At 43.6% G+C, this 24451-nt stretch overlaps 1 protein-coding gene and 1 long non-coding RNA gene across 3 annotated transcripts in view; both read left to right on the top strand.

Annotated features, from left to right (window-relative positions):
• The window catches only part of JPH3 (junctophilin 3), a 193238-nt gene extending 176077 nt beyond the window's left edge, over nt 1–17161 (top strand). Inside the window, exon 5 of the mRNA XM_082270411.1 lies at nt 16422–17161. Within this exon, the coding sequence (XP_082126537.1) occupies nt 16422–16502 (81 nt within the window). The 3' untranslated portion in view covers nt 16503–17161. The remainder of the gene's footprint in view (nt 1–16421) is intronic.
• A 949-nt stretch (nt 17162–18110) lies between these two features.
• Nucleotides 18111–19150, top strand: LOC309566080. Of its 2 annotated transcripts, XR_014225849.1 has the most exons (4): nt 18111–18134; nt 18168–18201; nt 18338–18371; nt 18405–19150. It is a non-coding gene; the product is annotated as an uncharacterized lncRNA (long non-coding RNA). The 2 variants fall into 2 exon arrangements; XR_014225850.1 differs by lacking the exon at nt 18111–18134 and having other exon boundaries at nt 18144–18269.
• Nucleotides 19151–24451: the final 5301 nt, after the last annotated feature.

The following is a 24451-nucleotide window of genomic DNA, read 5'->3' as shown; positions in this document are numbered from 1 at the left end:
TCCAGCTTGTCCGGGTCAGTGGCCACCCCTTCTTCAGACACGATATGGCCCAGGTAATGGACCGAGGACTGATAGAATTGGCACTTCTCAGGAGAAAGTTTCAGACCTTCTTCATGTAGCCTCTTCAAGACCTTTTCCAACCTCTCCTCATGTTCTTCTAAAGTTCTGCCAAACACGATAACATCATCCAAGTATACCAGTACCTCTATCAAATTCATATCTCCAACGGTCCTCTCCATCAGCCTTTGGAAGGTAGCAGGGGCCCCGGACAACCCCTGAGGCATGCGATTGAACTCAAAGAACCCCACAGGGGTGATGAAGGCTGTTTTCTCCCGATCTTCAGGGTGCATGGGGATCTGATAATACCCACTCTTTAAGTCCATCACACTGAACCACTTCGCCCCTGACAGACTCTGTAGGGCATCTTCGATTCGAGGAGTGGTATACTGGTCTGGGATGGTTCTTCTGTTCAGCGTTCGGTAGTCGATACAAAGCCTCAAAGATCCATTTTTCTTCCGGACTACCACTATCGGGGAAGCATACGGGCTCCTGGATTCTCGGATAATCCCGATCTTTTTGAGCTCTGCCAGCTGTTGACGTAGATCTTCTAAGTCACCTAAGGGGACTCGCCGGACTCTCTCCCTGAAAGGCTTGTCCTCACTCAGGCGGATCTTATGAGTGGCGCTCCTGGCACATCCCACGTCAAACTCGTCCTTAGAGAATATTTCCCTCCATCGAGCAAGTTGTGCCTTGGCCCTCTTCACCCATTCCGGCGGGAGGGCAGCGTTTCCAGAGCAAAGCTCCTCTATAACCGCTTCACCCTGTTCCTTTTCTTTGAAATCAATGGGGGCAACTGGGGTAGCCGGGTTGACTTGGCCCAGGAGCACTCTGGCCGGTACCTTCACTGGTGTAATAGAGGTGTTTCTGACACTCACTAAAACCCTTCCACGGTTTTCCTGTAACACCTTCAAAGGGATCACCTCAGGGATCACTTCTATCCCTCTCTGTCTCTCCTTTTGACCTGATTCAAAGATAATGAAGGGACCCGGCTGTTGCCATGTGAGTTTAACAGAAGCCTTAAAACAGGCCACCTCTCCTGGCTGTAAGACCTTTTCTGCTCTATCCAGCTTCCAGAGTCGTCCAACTCCTTCTGCGGGGGTCTCTTGCCCCAACACTAATCGTTGGTAGGCCTGCCGTAGCATGGGATGGATCCTTGGCGCCTGAGCATCTTGTCCCTGGACCAGTTGTATCAGAAGGCGCCTTACCAGGTCAGTGTTTGTTCCTACGATGAGAGAGCTTTTGTTGGCCCCTGGTGGACGAGGACAGACCACCGCTAAGGTGTCGAAGGTTTCCGCTTCACCAGCCACTGATGGATCAAAGGTCAACTTGATTGGCAGATACCCGTCATAGGGAAAACTTTGGGTCCCAATACCCCATATCTCCAGATCTTCCAACTTCTGCAAAGGTAGATGGGTAAGATATTTATCATAGAAGTCTCTATACAAAAGAGTCACCTGGGCCCCTGTGTCAAGGAGGGCTCTTGTGTAAATTCCTTCCACCTGAACCGAGACCACTGGGGAGGGCCCGACCAAGTTAGTTGGGAATTCTCTTGATGTAGCCTTGTTATCTGATTCAGTTCTCTGTACCCTGGCCCTCTTCTCCTTTTTCTTCCTTGATCTAGGCCCCCGCCGAATCCGGTGTGCATTGACTTTCCTTCCCTCAGTAACCCGGAGTCTAGAACTGGGGGTGTTATATTTGGGTCTGACCCCCTGACTCAGTTTCCCTGATCCTGCACCACTTCTGGAGTCCCTTAAGACTGGCGGACACCCGGTTGACTCCTTCACCGGTGTCCTCTGAAGTTTCCCGCTGGCTCGCGAGGTTTCGCGGCAGCATTTCCTGAGCTGGGACATACCCTTCTAACATGCCCAACTCCCCCGCAGTTGAAACAAGTTAACAATCTTGCAGGCCGTGGCTCTGGATCTGTGCTGAGACTAACAGGTTCATCTGGCCTCTCTGATATACTCCCCTTGGGTAGAGTGGATACCTGACCAGTCAGGATGGACACCATTTCTATCAACTGAGACACTTGGGTCTTTAGGAGTTCAACTTGAGAGTCACCCTCTTCCACACTTATCACTCCAACCCGGGCAGTTGAGTAAAACTGCCGACTTTTCTTCTTGTTGTCCAACATGACCTCGTCCTCTCTGACCATTCGAATCAGATCGGGGTATTCTAGAATGCCGCCATCTCGACGAGTTCGTAACAGTATGGCAATGGGATCTAAAGGTTGAGCCCCTTTCAGAACCTGTCGTGCACGAGTCTCATCTATTTTCCGGGGGTCTATTCCTTTCTTTAACAGAATCTGGTGGATAATCCTATCCAGACGTTTAATGAATTCGGACAACTTCTCCCCCTCTTCTTGATAACAGTGGTCCAACTGGTAGAGAAGTTCAGCCGCGTTCTCCGTCCGACCAAACACATCTTGCAGAATGTCCAAATAATCCTGTGCAGTGCAGTTCTTCTTGCTAAGCTTTAGATTACGTACAGCCTCTAATGCAGGTCCCCTTAAACTCTCTGTGATCCTCTGCTTCTTGTGCTGTTCTGGTACCTCCCATTCCTCCAAAGCCTGAGTGGCGGTATCTAGCCACTCTTCGAACCCATCTTCTGCTGAAGGCACAGGCTGTTTCCCAGAGAATGTCCGGAGCTTCCTATATCCAGTCATCAGATAGCTCGAGGAGTCCCTGCTACATTGTGCCACAATCTCCCCAAGAACAGCACACAGTTCTGAGCTAAAAGTCGACAAAGGTGATGACTCAGGATGCCCTTCTTGGACACCTTTTTCTTGGCTGGATACCCCAGGGGTGGTGGATGAGGGACCCGCAGTAGGAACTCCTGGATGTATCAGGAAAAGTTCTGTTTGGTCAATAGTTTTTACACTGTTTCCATTGAAATAATCAGGGACCCCTTTCCTCCACTCACACAGTGCATACGTGTGTGGGGCAGTGGTGTCAGTTTTTATGTCAATCACCCAGAATTTCCTGTCTGTGGATAGTGCCCTTAAAACAGGGAGGAGCTTTTCTTCAGTCCAGGCTTCTCCCTTGATTTCAACCACCAGGCCATTTTCCACTATGACATTCTCTTCCTTGCACCACTCAGCAGCAGCGACAGGATCCATTTCTGCGTGGGAGGGGATTCTGGGGCTGAGAGGGTTGTGTTGCAGGACTGTAGAAATCCCGGACGAGCCCCCACGTGTAGCACCACCCCCGCAGGAGCTGCTGATTATATTATTGGGTCTACACCCTGCCTAACAACCCAATCAAATTGGCTCGATCCCTCCTCAGGCACAACTGACCCAGAATAGGACTGGACTATCAAATAGATACACAGGTTGGAATACAATACTTCACTATGCAACAATACCTTGTTACCTTCTTGAATAGTAGTCCTTCTGGGTGACACAATGGAGCAACGCACAAGATTGTAATTAACCAAACTTAGTTTACTATATATCAAATTGAATAGGGGAGATACAATACAATACAATACAAGTCCATAAAAGGTTATTTAAAACAGCTTTAAAAAGGTAAAAGAATACCCCCACACTCCTCCTGCATTAAGGCTAGACACAGTACCAGGTAGGTGGGCCTATCTGAGTCCCTCCCCCAGAGTTCTCTTCTTTCTTGTTGATCTTCGCTAGCAAGGTTATTGAATAGAGCTCATTTGTAATCCAGATTAGGAATAAAGATCAAGAGAGAGAAAACAACGAGCTGTTAGTTGTCACCGCAGGGTGTCTGCGTAACTGAGCAATAACTTCTGCGAGAGAGATAAGCCTCTGGCGACTCCTTTACAGACCTTATTGTTTGTCTATGAGTCTCCTGAGAGAGTATGGTGATAAACCCCGGGGTTTTATCACCTCCTGCTGCGCTACCGCTATCTGTAGATAAAACTGTCTCTTCAGCAGATAAAGTCAGTTATTGGGCATGTGCCCTCTCACCAACAGAAGTTTCTCCTTCGCGCGCTTCCACTGCGGTCTCAGTCCTTTGGCTATATGCCAGCCGCGCGGGGTCCTTCTGGCGGATGACTTCCGGTCTCGGCAAACAGCAGTATGACCTCCAGGAATGTGCCTCGTGCTTGAGATGGGACGGTTCCACGTCGTCCCTCCAGGCTAAAAGGCTCTGGCCCAATATCCAGTGTCAGTCCTTCACTCTCGCTCGCTGGTTCCTCAGAGTCCAGCGCAGAAAGGCCCCCCCCTTCGCGCGCTTCTCTCTCCTTTAAATAACCTCCCCCATAGTGCCGTGCGGTGCAGCCGTGCACCCTGGATCTTGCAAAGCAGCCTGGGAGATGTAGTTTCTTCATCTTGTGAAAAGGAAGTCACAGCCCGGGAAATTCCATGCAGCTACCACTAGAGGGAGCCTAGTTCCTGGATCTTGCAAAGCAGCCTGGGAGATGTAGTTTCTTCATCTTGTGAAAAGGAAGTCACAGCCCGGGAAATTCCATGCAGCTACCACTAGAGGGAGCCTAGTTCCTTCCCACATATCAAACAGTGTCTTTAGGCATGTTTAACCCCGCTACATTAATAATAAAACAAAGCAAATAAAACGAATGTGCAGACAAAAATGCAGATCCAGAAAATTCTAGTATTCCCTTACATCAGTGATCAGTGAGAAGAATGTCCCTTACATTAGTGGTCAGGGGGATGAATGCTCCTTACATCGGTGATCAGTGGGAAGAATGTCCCTTACATTGGGGGTCAATGGGATGAAAGTTCCTTACTATGGTGGTCAGTGGGAAGAATGTCCCTTACATTAGTGGTCAGTGGGAAGAATGTCCCTTACATTGGTGATCAGTGGGATGAATGCTCCTTACTATGGTGATCAGTGGGAAGAATGTCCCTTACATTGGTGGTCAGTGGGAAGAATGTCCCTTACATTAGTGGTCAGTGGGAAGAATGTCCCTTACATTTGTGGCCAGTGGGAAGAATGTCCCTTACATTGGTGGTCAGTGGGAAGAATGTCCCTTACATTTGTGGCCAGTGGGAAGAATGTCCCTTACATTGGTGATCAGTGGGAAGAATGTCCCTTACATTGGTGATCAGTGGGAAGAATGCTCCTTACATTGGTGATCAGAGGGAAGAATACCCCTTACATTTGTGGCCAGTGGGAAGAATGTCCCTTACATTGGTGATCAGTGGGAAGAATGCTCCTTACATTGGTGATCAGAGGGAAGAATGCTCCTTACATTGGTGGTCAGTGAGAAGAATGCTCCTTACATTGGTGATCAGTGGGAAGAATGTCCCTTACATTGGTGATCAGTGGGAAGAATGTCCCTTACATTGGTGATCAGAGGGAAGAATGCTCCTTACATTGGTGGTCAGTGAGAAGAATGCTCCTTACATTGGTGATCAGTGGGAAGAATGTCCCTTACATTGGTGATCAGTGGGAAGAATGTCCCTTACATTGGTGATCAGAGGGAAGAATGCTCCTTACATTGGTGGTCAGTGAGAAGACTGTCCCTTACATTGGTGATCAGTGGGATGAATGCTCCTTACTATGGTGATCAGTGGGAAGAATGTCCCTTACATTAGTGGTCAGTGGGAAGAATACCCCTTACATTAGTGGTCATTGGGAAGAATACCCCTTACATTAGTGGTCATTGGGAAGAATACCCCTTACATTAGTGGTCAGTGGGAAGAATACCCCTTACATTAGTGGTCAGTGGGAAGAATAACCCTTACATTGGTGGTCATTGGGAAGAATACCCCTTACATTGGTGATCAGTGGGAAGAATGTCCCTTACATTAGTGGTCAGTGGGAAGACTGTCCCCTACATTAGTGGTCAGTGGGAAGAATGTCCCTTACATTTGTGGCCAGTGGGAAGAATGTCCCTTACATTGGTGGTCAGTGGGAAGAATACCCCTTACATTAGTGGTCAGTGGGAAGAATACCCCTTACATTAGTGGTCATTGGGAAGAATACCCCTTACATTGGTGATCAGTGGGAAGAATGTCCCTTACATTGTTGATCAGTGGGAAGAATGCTTTATACAGTAGTGATCAGTGGGAAGAATGTCCCTTAGACCAGTGTTCGGTGGGAAGAATGCTGCTTACATTGGAGGAATGCCCCCTTACAAAGACGTAAAAAGATTACTGATTTTTGAGAAGAAATTGCTCATTCTGAAGGAATGTCTCTCAATCTGGTGTTCTATGGAACCCTGGTTGAGATTGGCTGCTTCATACAATGTATCAATTTCAAACTTTTAAGATTAACGCTATCACCGCTGGCCAGGGCTTTAGGATTCAGCGCTGTGGGCTAAATTGACCTTGTCCCATGGCCACATTTGAACCAAATCCCAGCTCATCTCTACTCCTGTTCCTCTCGGAGGAGCTGCGAGATCCCGGGGTTAAAGATGGAGGGTTACGGCAGGGTGTTGGTGCATGTCTTGTATCCAGCCAGCTGACTGTCACCCTGTCGCATTTGGTTGGCTGCCTTGTTGCTAGGCAACATCTTACGCTTCCCCTCTCTCAGCAGCATCTCTGTCAGCTGACGAGGGGAGAGGCGATGCAGAGGATAACAGCAGGGGGAGGGGCTGCAGCAGACGATTAGCACTGATTAGCTTGTGCTGTGCATATAATACAGACCCTACAATGGTGTGCATATGGCCGAAGTCCGACATCCAGCCACATTCTATCATTATACTTGCCCCCTACAGTCATACATTATATTATACATTTATATAGCTCTGACATATACCGCAGTGCTGTACAGAGAACACTGAGCCGTACAGTCATGCTATGATTATTATACATTTATATAGCTCTGGCATATACTATGGGGCTGTACAGAGAACACTGAACCAGTCACATCAATCTATGCATCAAAGGAGCTTACACTCTATTGCCCCCCCCCCCCACAGTCACACATAAGTATTAATAATACTAAAAGTATTCATATATAATAATAATAATATAATCATTTAAATACTACTAATGTTTAGCAATCTTAATACTATGGTACACAACCATAGTACATTATTCTTCCATACTTTAAGACAAAACCACCAAAATCAGATATATTTTTGGTACCCAAACCTTTTCAAACGTTAAAAGGAACATTTATTGGTACTTGTGCCATCAGATTGCTTGTTATAGATTCTTCTTTGTAATTTTATGATAATTTGTTTCATTTTCTGTTTGCTTATATTACTTTGAAATTTCTTGGAAAATAATAATGAAAATTAAAAAAAATAATAAAATAAAATACAGAGCCAGTCACATCAGTCTCTTCACCAGGGGAGCTTACACTCTAGTGTCCCCCCACAGTCACACTATTATTATACATTTATATAGCTCTGACGTGTACTATGGGGCTGTACAGAGAACACCAAGCCAGTCATGTCTGTGTCTGCACCAGAGGAGCTTACACTCTAATGTCCCCCCACAGTCACACACTATTATTATTATTATACATTTCTATAGCCCAGACATATACCATAGTGCTGTTGAGAGAACACTGAGCCAGTCACATCAGTCTCTGCACCAGAGGAGCTTATACTCTAATATCCCCCCACTATTACACATTATTATACATTTATATAGCTCTGACATATACCATAGTGCTGTACAGAGAACACTGAGCCAGTCACATCAGTCTCTGCACCAGAGGAGCTTACACTCTAATGTCCCCCCACAGTCACACTATTATTATTGTTATTATCATACATTTTTGTAGCACTAACATGTACATTGGGACTGTACAGAGACCACCAAGCCAGTCATGTCAGTCTCTGCACCAGAGGGGCTTTCACTATAATATCCCCCCACAGTCACACATTATTTTTATACATTTATATAGCTCTGACATATACCATAGTTCTGTACAGATAACCCTAAGGCGGTCACATTAGTCTCTGTACCAGAGGAGCTTACACTCTAATGCCCCCCCCCCACATTCACACACTAATATTATTATACAAACTATAGCCCTGACATATACAGTAGTGCTGTTTAGAGAACGCAGAGCCAGTCACATCAGTCTCTGCAACAGAGGAACTTACACTCTAATGTCCCCCCACAGTCACACATTATTATACATTTATATAGCTCAGACATACCGTAGTGCTGTACAGAGAACACTGAGCCAGTCATTTCAGTCTCTATACCAAAGGAGCTTACACTCTAATGGCCCCCCACAGTCACACTATTATTGTTATTATCTTACATATACTGACATATACTATGGGGCTGTACAGCTTACACTCTAATGCCCCCCCCCCCCCGTCACAAACTAATATTATTATACATTTATATAGCTCTGAGATATTCTGTAGTGCTGTACAGAGAACACTGATCCAGGGGGGACAATAATAATGATGTGGTGTGTTCAGAGCAGGGGCTGACTGGCAACTTTCGGCCCAGGGGGCAAGTACAAAGCAGAGGCCCATGGTGCAGTGGCTTTGCGCCCCTCCCACTCTTCTCCTGGCCTCCTCCTGACCCCCATTCAAAGCTGAAGCTCTGCTCCATGTACTCTCTACTGATTGAATCCAGGTTCCCCACCTGGCCAGCAGGGGGCAGTTGGGGGTTGCTGGGACAGCTCGGTCAGGGCTGGCTGGGGGAGGAGAGTCTCCAGTGGGGCATGACACCAGCCTCTGCTCAGACACAACTTACACCATCAATGCTGGGGGGGGGTCTGCGCTTTTTCCTAATCGTCATCCCGCACTCAGTAGGTCAGCAGTGGGGACTTTTTACTTCTTTTCACCAGGAATCCTTTAGCCATGTCTGTGGCAGAAGCGGTGCAGCCTTTTTATGGGGCATCAGAGCAGCCCGGGGGGCAATTGCCCCCCTGCCCTCTGGGCCAGTCCTCCCCTGTTTCAGAGACACCTGGGCTCACACTACAAGCAAATAACTCAGGGTAGTGGAGGGTATCCTGTACTATGTCATCATTGCTCTTATTATTGTTCCGATGGTTCATTTACGGTTGGACAGAAGATAGAGATGGCTCTTCAAATCTTTCAGCTCATAGTTACATTGTTAGTCAGGTTGAAAAAGACACAAGTCCATCTGGCTCAACCAGTAAAAAACAAAACACAACCATACAACCCCATATACACAATCCTATGCCCACAGTTGATCCAGAGGAAGGCGAAAGCATGATCCAATTTATTACAGCAGGGGAAAAAATTCCTTCCTGATCCCCGAGAGGCAATCGAATATTCCCTGGATCAACTTTACCTTTAAATTTTAGTACCTAGTTATATTATTTACACCTAGGAAAGAATCCAGGTCTTTTTTAAAGCAATCTAGTGAGCTGGCCAGAACCCCCTCTGGAGGGAGTCTATTCCACATTTTCACAGCTCTTACTGTGAAGAAACCTTTCCATATTTGGAGACGAAATCTGTTTTCCTCCAGACGTAAAGAGTGCCCCCTTGTCCTCTGTGATGACCTTAAAGTGAATAACCCAACACCAAGTTCACTATATGGACCCTTTATGTATTTATACATGTTGATCATATCCCCCCTTAATCTGCTCTTCTCAAAAGAGAATAAATTCAGTTCCTCCAATCTTTCCTCATAGCTGAGCTCCTCCATGTCTCTTATCAGTTTGGTTGCCCTTATTTGCACTTCATGAAATAATGCCGCATTAATAATTTTTCATAACATAATTACACCACAACAGAGGGAATTCACCGGGAGGAATCAGCATGTATTGCCATACTGAATGTTTTAGTGGTTTAATCAAGATTCTTCTGTGACCCCGGGAAAAAGCGTTCTGTCTATAAACTCCATCCAGAACTTTGAAATTCGTCATTTACAGGTTGGCCCATCCAATAGATTTTTACTTGCAGTTTACGAAATATTCACAGGACATTTGCAAGACATCTAGGCAAGCTATAGATTTTATTACTTTTTGCAGTAACCCCAGATAAACATTATTTACCATTTCCATTTGATAACGCCATGCCATTTCCATTGCTCTGCTGCAGTCATTTTTGATATGACACTTTTTTTACATTGCTCCCCCTGGTGGCTCTGCTTGTACCCTACATGGTCAATATCTGTGAACACCTGACCATCACACCTACAGTATATTATATCGTCAGATGTACATGAACTCCCCCTCCTAATAATGGAGTTCAGGTGTCTCCAGTGATGGGTCCTGTTAATACTATATTATACTAAGATATTGTAGACCATTGTGCTCTTCCAGCCTTGTTGTACCAGTTTGGTGAAGACCCTTCTCCGTTACCCCGTGACTGTGCCCTGTGTGCAAAGCCAGCCCCATAAAGACATTGTGGGACCAGTTTGGTGTGGAGAAATTTGAGTGTCCTGACCTCAACCCCACTGAACACCATTAGAATGAATTGCAACGCCAATTGCGAGCCAGGTCTTATCGTCCAACATCTGTACCTGACCTCACAAATGGGCACAGATTTCCCCAGACACCCTCCAAAATCTTAAGGAAAGTCTTCCAAGAAGAGTAGAGGAATTTATAGCTACAAAGTGGGCAACTCCATAATAATTGGTCATGAGGGAAGGGCAGTTCCATATTAATGATGACCATGGGGGGGGGGGGGCAATTCCATATTAATGACCATGGGAGAGGGGGCACTCCATATTATTGGCCTTTGGGGGAGGGGGTCAACTCCATAATAATGACTATGGGGGAGGGCAACTCCATATTAATGTCCATGGTGGGAGGGGGGAAGCTCCATAATAATGGTCATTGGGGGAAGAGCAACTTCATAATAATGACCATAGGGGGAGGAGACATATTAATGAGCATGGGGGAGGGGGCAACTCCATATTATTAGCCATTGGGGGAGGGCGGCAACTCCATAATTATGGCCATGGGGGGCGTGCAACTCCATATTTTGATCATGGAGGGAGGGGCAACTCCATAATTATGGCCATAGGGGGAGGGGTGGGCAACTCCAAATTAAAGTGGTTCTAAAGCCTTAAGGTTTTTCACCTTAATGCATTCTATCCATTAGGTGAAAAACCTTCTGTGCTGCAGGATCCCCCTTAGCCAACTCTTACTCTTACGCCGAACCAGTCCATTGGAGTGCATAAGAGCAGCGACTCTCGTGCTGTCTCCCTCCACCATGAGCAGATTGTCAATCAGATGCTGTGCCGAGCAAACAGGGGGGCAGGGCCGAGCCACCCACTCTGTGTCTATAGACGCAGACAGGGTGGCTCAGGAGCGAGCCCGCACGGGTGCCCACATGGAAAGCGGCGTTCCGTGGGGGCACTTGCCGAAGAGGAGAAGCCTGAAGCGCTAGTGGAAGATCCCAGAAGAAGAGGATCGGGGCTGCTGTGTGCAAAACCATTAATCAGAGCACAGCAGGTAAGTATAACATGTTTGTTATTTTAATTAAATTAAGCTTTAAAGTGTTACTAAACCCAGGAGCTTGCAGTCACTATATCTGCTCTCCCACAGTACACAGAACACGGAAATGCAATTATTCTAGTAAATATAAACTGCTAAATACCTTTTCTCATCAGTATATAGCAGTCTTGTGACTTCTATCATTATCTGGTTAAAGCTTGTAGGAGGAGTTTTCATTCTCCTCTGACTGTCCTATGAGGCTACATGACCTCTGTCTGGACAGTGCTGATTGGCCCTGAGCTGAGCACATGCACCCTCACAACGAAAAAAAAAAAGCAATACACACCAAACTGAGCATGTGCATCGTGCCCCCAAGGCTCTGTACTATCAGGAGATGGATTGGGGACAGTGGAAGAAGGGGAGGATCAAAGAAGACAGGATCAAACAGCATTTTTCCACAATGAATATAACAAGCATGCTTTACTGCATATAAAGACTGATTTTACTGTTGTGGGTTTAGTAACACTTTAATGTCAAATTAATGACCATGGGGGGAGGGCTACACTCCCTATTGGCCATGGATTTGGAATGAAAGTCTAACAAGCTCATGTAGGTGTAATGGCCAGGTGTAAACAGATTTCATCTACAGAGTGTATCTGTATGGGTATACAATGTATATCAGCCTGCTAAGTGTCTGCTGAGATTACAGGATAAGCCATGTCCTGCATCTGCAGTTTTCAATCAGTGTTGAAGCTGAACTGTAGAGAGGATAAATCTCCAGTTAGAGTCATCTGATCTGCAATCTTGATTTAAAGTGACCAGGGAAAAAGCTGAACTCAGAATGAACGCGGTGCATGCAGCCCAAATCTAGAGCAGCACTTTTTTTCTACTTTCTTTCATCCCTCCTCTACACTGAATGTAATCGCTTCCTGCAGTTTCTGCCGCTTCCTGCACCCACTAATACAAGCTGGGAGACGTCTGTCCTTTCTCTGTTGGTATTTTCTGCTATCTTCCACCACCCATTGAAGCAACCAATGCATTGTTATCTCCCCTCCCCCTTTCCTCCTGAAATGATAATGATTGGTCAGAGATTTTGTAAGGCGTAACTTTCTCTGCAGCTTCAGATATTCATAAATGCTCAACATCGCCCCCTAGCTGGCACTGTAAATGTCCTAATAGTTACATTGTATCTTTGCCAGAATCAAGACTCGCTGATTGGAACTTTTCCAGTGCAGGAACAACACATCTGCCAAGTCCAATCAAGTCTTTTTTTTTTTTTTTAGGCTTGAGTAGAGTGGGACTCTTTAACTTTTGTTGCTAAAAAATGTCCTGTCTTGTAAAGGTGTCCGACAAATCAGAAAGTAAAAAAAAAAAAAATCTCTGCAACAGGGACACAACTTAAACAATATTTTAAGTATAAAAGGGTTTTTTATGCTGTCTGTGTCCCTGTGTCCCCATTTTGAAAATGTTTTCCTCACTTCCTTTCTGTGTAACAGAACAGGAAGTGAGGGTACACAAAAATCAACCTTTCTGCAACCAAAACTAAAATAAAGTTTAGGCTTTGCCCTTTAATAAACCCTGTGTATATACTGCATGTATATTTTAGGGATCGACCGATTATCGGCAACACCGATATCGAGGGCTGATCTGCACTTTGCCCGATATATAGGAATCGACCCCTGAGGTAACCGATATTGCCGATATTACGGAAAGTGCTGTACCGGAGTGATGCCTGCAGCTAGATGCATCATCCCAGTACCGGCATCCATAGCCGACGGTCGGCTGTCTTGTAATAACAACCGATGAGGCTGAGAAGCCGCTCGACTGTCATTACAAGGAGTGGGAGGGGACGTCGCCCCCTCCCGCCGCATTCCGCGCCTCTGCCGGGTCTCCCGTCCCACCGGGAGACCCGGGCATCCTACCTGCACGGTTCTGATCGGGTCTCCATGTAGAAACCCGGAAGTAATGTCATGACATCACTTCCGGGTACTCGGCACAAAATTAAAAAAAATGACAGCATTCAAAACAGCCAAACTTGGCGTTTTGAATGCTTAAGTGCAGAGGAGGGGTTTGGGGTCTTTTAGACTCCCAGATCCCTCCACAAGAGTACCTGTGAAAAAATAAAAATAAAAAAAATGTTTTTTTAAATGTCCGAAAATATCGGCCGATATCGATATCCGATGACTAAAATATTGGTATCGGCATCAGCAATAAAAAAACGATATTGGTCGATCACTAGTATATTTATATTCTATGTATATACTGCATGTATATCTAGTGATCGACCGATATCGTTTTTTCATTGCTGATACCGATATTTTGGTCATCGCGGTTGATATTTTGGTACATTTAAACATTTCTTTTTTTTTACTTGACAGGTACTCTTGTAGAGGGATCTAAATGACCCCAAACCCCAACTCTGCACTTAAAAGAATTCAAAACGCCAAGTTTGGCTGTCTTGAATGCTGTAATTTTTTTTAATCTGGCGCCGAGTACCCGGAAGTGATGTCATGACATCACTTCCGCGTTTTTTGCATGGAGACCCAATCAGAGCCGAATGCAGCTTTGATTGGGTCTTCGGCGGCTGTTCAGGTTGGTTGCCCGGGTCTCTCGGCGGGACGGGAGACCTGGGCGACCCACGGAAAGCGGCGGGAGGGGGGGGGGGCGCGTCCCCTCCCGCTCCTTGTAATGACAGCCGAGTGGCTTCTCAGCCGTATCGGTTGTCATTATAAGACAGCCGACCGTCGGCTATGGACGCCGTTACCGGGGTGATGCCTCTAGCTGCAGGGATCACTCTGGTACAACACTTTCCCGAAATATCAGGATTTCGGTAAACTCATGGGCCGATTCCGATATATCGGGGAAAGTGCAGATCGGCCCTCGATATATCAGCTTTGCCGATAATCGGTCGATCCCTACTTTATACCCTATGTATATACTGCATGTATATTTATACTCTATGTATATACTTATTGCATATTTATACCCTAGGTATATACTGCATGTATATTTATACTCTATGTATATATGGCTTTGGGATTTATTTTAAAATTTGTCAGACCAAAAAATTGTCTTTTTTGCTTTGGATGGAGACGGGAGGGATTAGAACCCCTGCCTTGTTTTTATTGCTATCTGGGTTTCGTTACCAGATGGGAAATGAACAGAACTCTACAACAGGGACATAAACAGAATTTAAAAATTGTTTTTATTTTTGCAGAGTAGGTGAAGGTTAGAACCCAAACTCAGCTGAGGGTGCCAGACCAAAGATCTAAAATGTAAAAAGTGAAAAATCTTTTAATTTGTGTTTTCTCATAATAAAGACAACATTGATCAACCAATGTGTTTCGGGGGTTTAGAATTTCCTTCTTCATCGGGGCTTATAAATGTTGTAACTGGACTCAATAAAATAAAATAAATTAAATTAGAAATAAATTGTAATAATAATTAAAAAAATAATTATTAAAATTAAATAAAAATAAAATAAAGCAAATAAAATTCAATTAATTCAATAAAATAAAGTGTTTTTAGTACTTGTAAGCATTTAATAAATAGTGCACTCCCAAAGTGCTTATGGTCACTGTCCACCAGGGAATTATTTGGGATTATTTGCAATTTTAGCACTATTTCTAGCATGTATAGCACTAGCACTTTTAATAAGCACGTTGCACATAGTAATTTATTTATATGTGGTTTTGTACTTGTATTTGCAATTTTAGGTTGGTATGTACTAATTTATGCACAACAGCACCTTCCCTGAAACATCACTACATAATTAATATTTATATAATTTTTCACATATTTTTACATATTCCCACCTATTAGGTAGCGCCACAAACCAACATCCCACATTAACACTTTGATACCGTACCCCAGTCCTCATGGGGTAAGTTGGTGGCAGCTTACACCTCCATATCTTTTAGTAGATTACATTTTTTCCATAACGCTGGTCTTATTAGTTTTCATTTTTTGCAGGTGTTTGGAGGCAAGCATTGACATCTAACAAAAACGCTGGTAACCTGCCCAAAAAAGAAGCTCATGTATTTTTTTGAGCTTCAGGCATTTTGCTTAGGCGACAAAACCCTCAGGGGCCATTGAAATGAATGGGATTTTGCTTGTTGGGCATTTTGAGACTTCAGAGATGAGCGTTTTACGAGCTGAAAAATGCTCAGGTGTGAACAGGGCCAAAGACTCCAATGAACAATCTAGATTGTATCAACCTACTTTGAGGGGACCCCCTGCCACCATCAGGGTTCACCTTTCATTGATATATAAAATTACAATTCTGGGTTTCCGGAGTACAGAAAAAAAAAGGGGGAGGAGTTGATGAGAGAGGATGTTCCAGATTTTTTTTTTCTGTCTATGTACCTGTTGCAGATTGTCCTCACTGCCTGTCTGGTGAAAAAGTAATCAGCAGGTCAGGAAGTAAAAGAAAAATCTCTTTAACGGAGCGCTGGATAGTAGTAAAAATCAGACAACATTTCTAATCCTTTTCTAGGCTAAATAAAAAAAAAGTTTCTGGTTTGACATACATTTTAAGGGGTGTATTCCTAATAAAAAAAAAAAAAAACAATGCAACGCTATTTGTCCAGCAAGACATTTTTTTTTCTCCAGGTCGAATGTTCTTCATTTATGACAATAACGTGAATCAGGAAAATACCATGTTATGGCCACTAGATGGAGCTAATGATAGTACATACAAATTAATTTCTTATGATCATCAGCTCCATCCAGTGGCCATGATGTGGTATTTTTCTTATTCACACTATTTATGTAATTAAAGAACATCCAAATTGAAGAAAAAATAATCTAGTAACATTCGATTTTGCTGGCACAGTAGGACAGTACATGCATTTTTACTGGATGAATAGCTCTGCACATTTTTTTTTTTTTAATAAATAATAAATCGATTTTGCTGGCACAGTAGGACAGTACATGCATTTTTACTGGATGAATAGCTCTGCACATTATTTTTTTTTTAATAAATAATAAATAATAATAATTTTTTAATAAATACACCTATAAGTCTTATCTGCATGGACTATGCTGTTTCTTTTTTCTTTCCTGTTTTCTAACTCTCTGTCTCCTTTCTGTCTCTTTCAGGGCTCCGCCCCCATCCTGGTAGTCATGGTTATTTTGCTAAACATCGGAGTTGCCATTTTGTTTATTCACTTTTTCATTTGATGGGACTGCTCCAACGTTTGCAAAAAAAAAAAAAAAAAATGAAAACAAATAATAAAATTGTCAAAACTTAAAACAAAAAAAAAAACATATATATGTAAACTAAAAATTCTAGAAGTCTGGACGCAGCTTATAGAGCCAGGAATGCAACTATGGCTCCGTCATCGGCTGAATTTTCTGATTGAGCCTCTACGTTTTAATATCCATTATTTAATTTAATTTTTTTTTTCTTCCAAAGGAACAAGAATTAATTTTGAATCACAGTTTGCCTTTCCCCTCCCGTGGGTAACGTCATTTAATTATTTTTTTCTTTCTTCTTTTTTTTTTTGTTTGTTTGTTGGGTTTATTCCTTCTTGCTTGTTTGGCATGTGAGAATGCAAAAAGATATTGACTTTTTTGGTTTTCTTTTTTAACCCTGGTCAGTCCTTTCCCGAAAGCTGCGTTGTACATGTGAGATGGGTTTTAACAGGGAAAAAACCTAAAAAAGAAAAAAAAAAAAAAAAAACAAGACACTTGGTTGACCCACTTAATGGACGATGTTGTGGACCATTCATGGTAAGAGGTTACCCACGACTGTTTAATGGTCTTCATTCTAGGCGGATGCTATGAAAAAAAATGTAATATGTAGTGCCATCGCTAACTAATGTTTTAATACTTTTTTTTTTCTATACAGCTAGACATTAAACAGTAGGCATTCGCTAGAGCTCACAGCAAATGGTTCTTCATGAGGCCATTTCTGTGATTTTCCACTTTTTATTGGGCCCAAATTCTAAATAGTTTTTCCAAAAAAAATTAATTTGTAAAAAATGTATACAAATTATACAAGTTTATTTCCAGCCCAAAAAAAATGTTTTGGCTGGACAGAGAAAAAAAATGTATATTGAAGTTAACCCATTTCTAATCTGGACTTAACGGCAGATAATTCTTGAAGCTCAGATTTTCATCAACCAAGGGCCCACTCGCACCTCTCAGTTCCGATGTTCCCAATGGTGCCCCAAGACACCTTGGACACGTGTCCAAAACAGAAGAAAAAATTGGATACAAAATAATTTCTATAACGACCCATTTGTGGTCTGGCAGAATCACTTAAAAGTTTGTTTTTTAGGATGCACATGTCCAAAAGGAAAAAAAAATGGATACCCCAAAAAATTGGACAACCACCCATTAGTGCTCTTGGAAAAATATAAAAAAAAAGTAGTTTTTCTTTTTAGTGAATGTGGTCCAATAAAAAGTGCACTTTATTGATAGCTCATTAGCGAACATTTTTATGTTAAATTGTGTTCACTTCACACATCCAGTTTCTTTTCGAGAAGCGTTTCCTTTTTTTTTTTTTTATTCACTTTCTATACACTGCTCACCAAAAAATAAGACCCTGCCAAATCATTTTAGAGCATACAATCAATCAGTTTGCTACAGGAACTGATGACCTAGGTTTAAAAACATTGATAGGGAACTGATGGCCTAGGTATCAAAACACTGATAGGGAACTGATGGCCTAGGTCTCAAAACATTGATAGGGAACTGATGATCTAGGTTTTAAAACATTGATAGGGAACTGATGGCCTAGGTCTCAAAACATTGATAGGGAACTGATGGCCTAGGTCTCAAAAAATTGATAGGGAACTGATGACCTAGGTTTTAAACATTGATAGGGAACTGATGGCCTAGGTCTCAAAACATTGATAGGGAACTGATGGCCTAGGTCTCAAAACATTGATAGGGAACTGATGGCCTAGGTCTCAAAACATTGATAGGGAACTGATGGCCTAGGTCTCAAAACACTGATAGGGAACTGATGGCCTAGGTCTCAAAAAATTGATAGGGAACTGATGGCCTAGGTCTTAGGGCCTTGATAGGGAACTGATGACCTAGGTCTTAGGGCTTGATAGGGAATTGATAACCTAGATCTTAGGGCCTTGATAGAGAACTGATGACCTAGGTCTTAGGGGCTTGATAGGGAACTCATGGCCTAGGTCTTAGGGGCTTGATAGGGAACTGATGACCTAGGTCTTAGGGGCTTGATAGGGAACTGATGACCTAGGTCTTAGGGGCTTGATAGGGAACTGATGACCTAGGTCTTAGGGCCTTGATAGGGAACTCATGGCCTAGGTCTTAGGACCTTGATAGGGAACTCATGGCCTAGGTTTTAGGGCCTTCATAGGGAACTCATGGCCTAGGTCTTTGATGCAGTGATAGGCTAGCTAAAAAGTAGCTACATCCATTATTTTTGTGTCACCGTTGTACCTAAACGGACCTGTGAAGTGAACACAATTTTCCTTAGCCCGCCAAGAATGCTTTGGAGGATTTCATTTTCATGGTGCAATATTCACTTATGACTGGCTAAGAACAGCACCCCTTCCTTCTACCCCCACCAAAACTGGAATGTAAACTGCGGGGCATTATAAAAAACTGGCTCTGCTGCTGCTGAAAACCATCCCTTCCCCAAATCAGGATTATAACAGCAATGTGAACATTGTATCTCTGGCATAAGTTATTTTATTCAGCTGAAAAAAATATCCGTACCCCCGTCTGTCTTTGCATGCAAGGTGTTGGCTTCTAGTCTTCTTTTCATCCACTGTAATGTAATCGGAGTGCCACCTGTCTCTTCACTAACACATTTTGGCCCATGAGAAATTTTGGAAAATGTTAAAGTTGTTGGTTTCAAATAGAGAGAGGTGTTTTTCTGAAGTCTTACTTTTCCTTTGTCTTGGCACCAAACTTGTGGCATCGATGGGTTGGCCATAAACAGCAAACCAATCATTTGCCAATTATTATTTTGGCTGTGGACTATTGGGTGTTTCATGTAGGAAGACTTGCTAAAAGAGGGGCTGCGACTTCAAAATAAGTTCATACAGTTAAGTGGAGGAAGATTTCCAATAGGCCCACTAGCTCTGGTGAGGTGGCTTACATGGTCTCCTCAATGGGTACTCAAAGGTGACTCAAACCATCAAATATAGAAAGAAGCGCCAAACCACAAAATGAGAGAGTCCAGGAAACAAGTCTTCATAACTTTATCATATAATAGCCAACGCCTAAAAAAAAAAAAATGAGTTTAACTGCTGCTAATCATTTTGGTATAACTGATTTTAACCACTTGAAGACCGGCATTTTTTTGGCACTTTTTGTGTACATGTGAAAATCTTTGCTAGAAAATTAGTTAGAACCCCAAAACATTATTTATTTTTTAAAGCAGAGACCCTAGAGTATAAATTGGTGGGTTTTGCAATTTTTTTTATATCACATGGTATTTGCGAAGCCGTTTTTTTAAATGCCGTTTTTGTTGTAATAACAGCCGAACCGCTGCTTAGCCAGAGAGCAGCTGCAGGCAGGCTTCGCTCCAGTACAAGCACTGGAAGTCAAATGATGTACAGGTACCGTATTTTTACATTGTGTCCAATTTTTTTTAAACCCTGATGCAGCAGTATGTTTAATTCCCAAAACGCTTTGGATTTTATATGATAAAATTATGAGCAATTAAAGACTTCTTGGACTTTCGTCTTGTGGTTTGGCTTTCCTTACTAAACCTATATGGTAAAAAAGCATCCGGTACACTATCTGTAGAGTAGCTGTTTTTTCTCTGTTACTTCATAGCACAAAATTACAATGATCAGCAGGCCCTTTCTAAGCCAGCCAACTGGTTCTGTTAATTTTTGTTCTATGTTCAGAGACAAAATAATAAGAGAAAGGTTGTATTCAAAGATTTGGAGATTTAGAATAACACCCCCTGATTTTCTTTTTTATTGTCTTTACAATCTACAAATCCTGGATGAGGAGTCTGGTCATGAGAAGGACCATAAAGGAGGAGGTCCGGTTCAGGTTCTAATGCCATTCTACCCTAGAAGCTAACAAATTAGAAGGATCAGATCACCAAGCAAAAGAAGGGTCCTTAAGCAGGCAGAGGTCAGGGCAGGCAGCGTTAAGGTTGAGCCATTACATAGGCAGAAGGTCAAGGTTGGTGGCAGAAAGGAGTCATATCACAGGCAGAAGGTCAAAGTACTGCCCTACAGACAACAGGAGCCAGAAGACATCCTTCATCAAAACAAGAGTAGTAGTCTGATGTAGGACAGAAGAGCCCAATTTCTCCTCCATACCAGGTGTCTGCTACACTTGCCCAACATTTTTATCCCAATCTTTTTCTCAGCTATATGTAAATTCACACGTACACCACTGCCACTGCAGGGCAATATTCCAGGTGGTCAGGTGACTTGATCCAACATGGCCGAACATCTTTTCAGTCTTTGTCTATCCCAGTAAAACTGCCTGACATATTTTATACTGTGAGACAACTTTAATTTGATTGATGGTTAATTTTATCAGCCCGTTACCATTTTAAAATGGTTCATGCAAGCTTCTGAGCAGGAGGACATCATAATAGCTTGTGTGAGGTCCTTAGGAGGATGACATCAGGGTGGCTCATATGAGGTCCTGAGCAAGATGACATCATGGTGGCTTATGTGAGGTCCTAGGTGAGATGACATCATGGCGGCTCATGTAAGGTCCTGAACAGGATTTTATGGTGGCCCATGTGGTCCTTAGCAGAATGACATCATGGTGACTAATGTGACATTCTTAACAGTATGACTTAATGATGGCTTGTGTGAGGTCTGTAGCAGGATGACATCAGGGTGGTTCATGTGAGGTCCTTAGCAGGATGACATCATGGTGTCTCATGAGGTTCTGAGCAGGTTGACATCAGGGTGGCTGACGTGAGGTTCTGAGCAGGATGACATCTTGGTGGCTGGTGAGGTCCTGAGCAGGATGGCACATAATGGCTCATGTGAGGTCCTGAGCAGTATGACATCATGGTGGCTAATGCAACGTTTTGAACAGGACACCACTACTGTGGCTCATGTGAGGTCTTCAGCAGGTTAACATCACAATGGCTAATGTGATTTCATTAGCAGGAAGACATCATGGTGGCTTATTTGAGGTCCTTAGCATGATGACACCATGGTGGCTTGTGTAAGGTCCTGAGCAGGTTGACATTGTGGTGGCTCATGCAATGTTTTGAACAGGACACCATTACTGTGGCTCACGTGCAGTTTTTAGCAGGTTAACATCATGATGACTCATGTTTAGTAATTAGCAAGATGACATTATGGTGGCTTATATGAGGTCCTTAGCAGGATGACATCAAGGTGGCTCATGTAAGGTCCTGAGCAGGATGACATTATGGTGGTTCATGTGAGGTCCTGAGTAAGATGACATTACAGTGGCTTTTGTAAGGTCCTTAGCAGGATGACATCTTGGTGCTTGGTGAGGTCCTGAGCAGAATGACATCCAGGGGGCTCATGAGCAGTTCTTATGGCACTTTTCCACTGCAAGTACCGGCTCGGCTCTACTCGGCCCTGCTTGGCTCGGTTTGCTTTTCCACTGCTGGTACCGCATGGTACGGTGTTGGAACGGTTTGGTACGGTATGGTTTGCTTTTCCATTAAAGTAGTACTAAAGTTAAGTGGGTGGGATAACAACGGGGTGGGTGGGATTCTGTGACCAATCAGTGGCTAGTAGTGACTGCATTCAAAGGATTGTGGGATATGGTACCGGGTATGGTACCTGTTGGAACCACAATCGAGGTGGTACTGTTTTTGAGAGCCGAACCGTTCAGTTCCATGCAGTGGAAAAGCGCCGCCGTACCGTACCGAACCGTTCCTACACCATACCATGCGGTACCATGCAGTGGAAAAGCACAAAAGCGAGCCGAACCGTTCCTACACCATACCATGCGGTTCCATGCAGTGGAAAAGCGCCAGCTGGTTACTATCATGGTGGCTCATGTGATGTTTGCAGCAAGATGACATCATGGTGGGTTATGTGAGGTCTTTAGCAGGATGACATCATGATGGTTCTTGTAAGGTCCTGAGCATGATGATATTATGGTGGCTCATGTGAGGTCCCGAGTAGGTTGACAACATCGTGACCTGTTTGAGGTCCTTAGGAGGATGACATTGTGGTGGGTCATCTAAGGTCCTGAGCAGTATGACATCATGGTGGCTCATGTGAGGTTCTGAACAGAATGACATTAGAGTGCCCAACCAAAAGAAACAGGTTCACTTAACTGCCCTTCCCTGCAGCTTATGCCCATCTTCCCTTCACTGCTCTTTTTCCCTGGTAGAGCAAAGTGAAATAACTGGTAATTCCATATTTTGAGATTATGTGATACTTTCTTTTCCCTCACTATACAGTGCTGGGTACCTAAACAGCTAATCTGAGGACTCCAGCCCTATACTCTGGGGGTGGGGAGAGTCCTTATCGACTACAGGGACTTGGAGCTTACAAAGCCCTTCTACTCTTCTTTCTGGAGGATGAATGTGGTAAGGCGCAGAGAAGGAAAGCTAAAAAATAAGCAGCCGGACAGGAAGGGGGGCAATTAGGTAAACCACAAATCACAGGTCCACTTTAAAGTGAATGTATGCACACAAGCAACCTATCACTCCGCTAGGAACGTCTGATGGCACCAATTTTCAGGGCATTGATAGACTTTGTTCTGCCCCCCCCCCCCCCCCCCTGAACACTGCTTGGGGCTTTTAGGTAATAATTAAGTCATAAAATTCAGCAGTACTGGATGGTGCAGCTGCAGCATTATCACCAGATCTTATACTCTTCACAACCAGATATTGGGGGAGGGGGGTTCGTCATTGTTGGGGGTGGGATGAAGCTGTTAAGTGGGTCCCAGAGGGTCCGTGGATGTCCACGCTTGAGATTAACAGCATGTTATTTCTTTGCACAATATATGCAGAATCCGACTGACCTTGTACAGAGATACTTTGGAAATGACAAAAACAAAAAAAAAAACAAAAAACAGAAAAAAAAAGACAGAAACAATGTATTCTTTTCTATATGTCTCCCAATCTCCATTTGTTGGAACTTCTTTGTACCATGCCTGCTGACCCCGTTCCCTCAGTTCCTTATGATAAATATGCATATTCATTAAAAATTACGCATTCTTGTTTCACCTTTCTTGTGGAGCCTCGTATAATTTCACCATCGTGTGGAGTCTTCTGTATTAATGCTTTTGTTCACAGGTTCCACATGGAGGTATTCTAAAACAGTGGATTTTTTCTTTGTGTTCTCAACTTAAATTATGGGCACTATAAGGAGCTCAAAATCATAGGAAATAAATGTTTATAAATGTCAGCTCCATCCAGTGACCATAATGCAGCACTTTCCTGAATCACTACACATTCGACCTGGAGAGGAAAATAGCCTAGAACAGGGATTCCCAAACTATGGCCCTCCAGTTGTTCAGGAACTACAATTCCCATCATGCCTAGTCATGTATGTGAATGTCAGAGTTTTACAATGCCTCATGGGATGTGTAGTTCTGCAACAGCTGCAGAGCCCTGGTTTGGGAATCCCTGGCCTAGAACATTTGATTTTGCCCCCATTCCCCGAGGAGGAATGTACATGTAGTTTTATAGGATTGTTAGCTCTTACACCCCTAAGTGCACAAAATAACATTTATTATTTCACATATAAACACATGCACGTTTAATGGCTTTTTATCCCTTTAACCTTTTACAGCCAATGAGAGATGACCCTTTAAAATTTTGTAACACCAGTGGCTTAGATGGGCTTCTTGGTCAAGTGATCACTGCAATTGGTTATCTCAGTGATCAAGTGATCTGCAGTCCACCCCATCCAGCTCCGTATCAACCAGATCCAGATCAATTGATCACAGTGATCTGGAGTCCACCCTTCCAGCTCCAGATCCCTTGATCACAGTGATCAAGTGATCTGGAGTCCACCCTTCCAGCTCCCAATCAACCAGCTCCAGATCACTTGATCACAGTGATCAAGTGATCTGCAGTCCACCCCTCCAGCTCCTGATCACAGTGATCTGGAGTCCACCCCTCCAGCTCCCAATCAACCGGCTCCAGATTACTTGATCACAGTGATCTGGAGTCCACCCCTCCAGCTCCCAATTATTAACAGTGCCTGGGAGCTTGCACT

Source organism: Pelophylax lessonae (assembly GCF_965119305.1).
Source record: "Pelophylax lessonae genome assembly, chromosome: 10".
In the NCBI taxonomy this organism is placed as follows: domain Eukaryota; kingdom Metazoa; phylum Chordata; class Amphibia; order Anura; family Ranidae; genus Pelophylax; species Pelophylax lessonae.
This window is presented reverse-complemented; position numbering and strand designations above follow the sequence as displayed.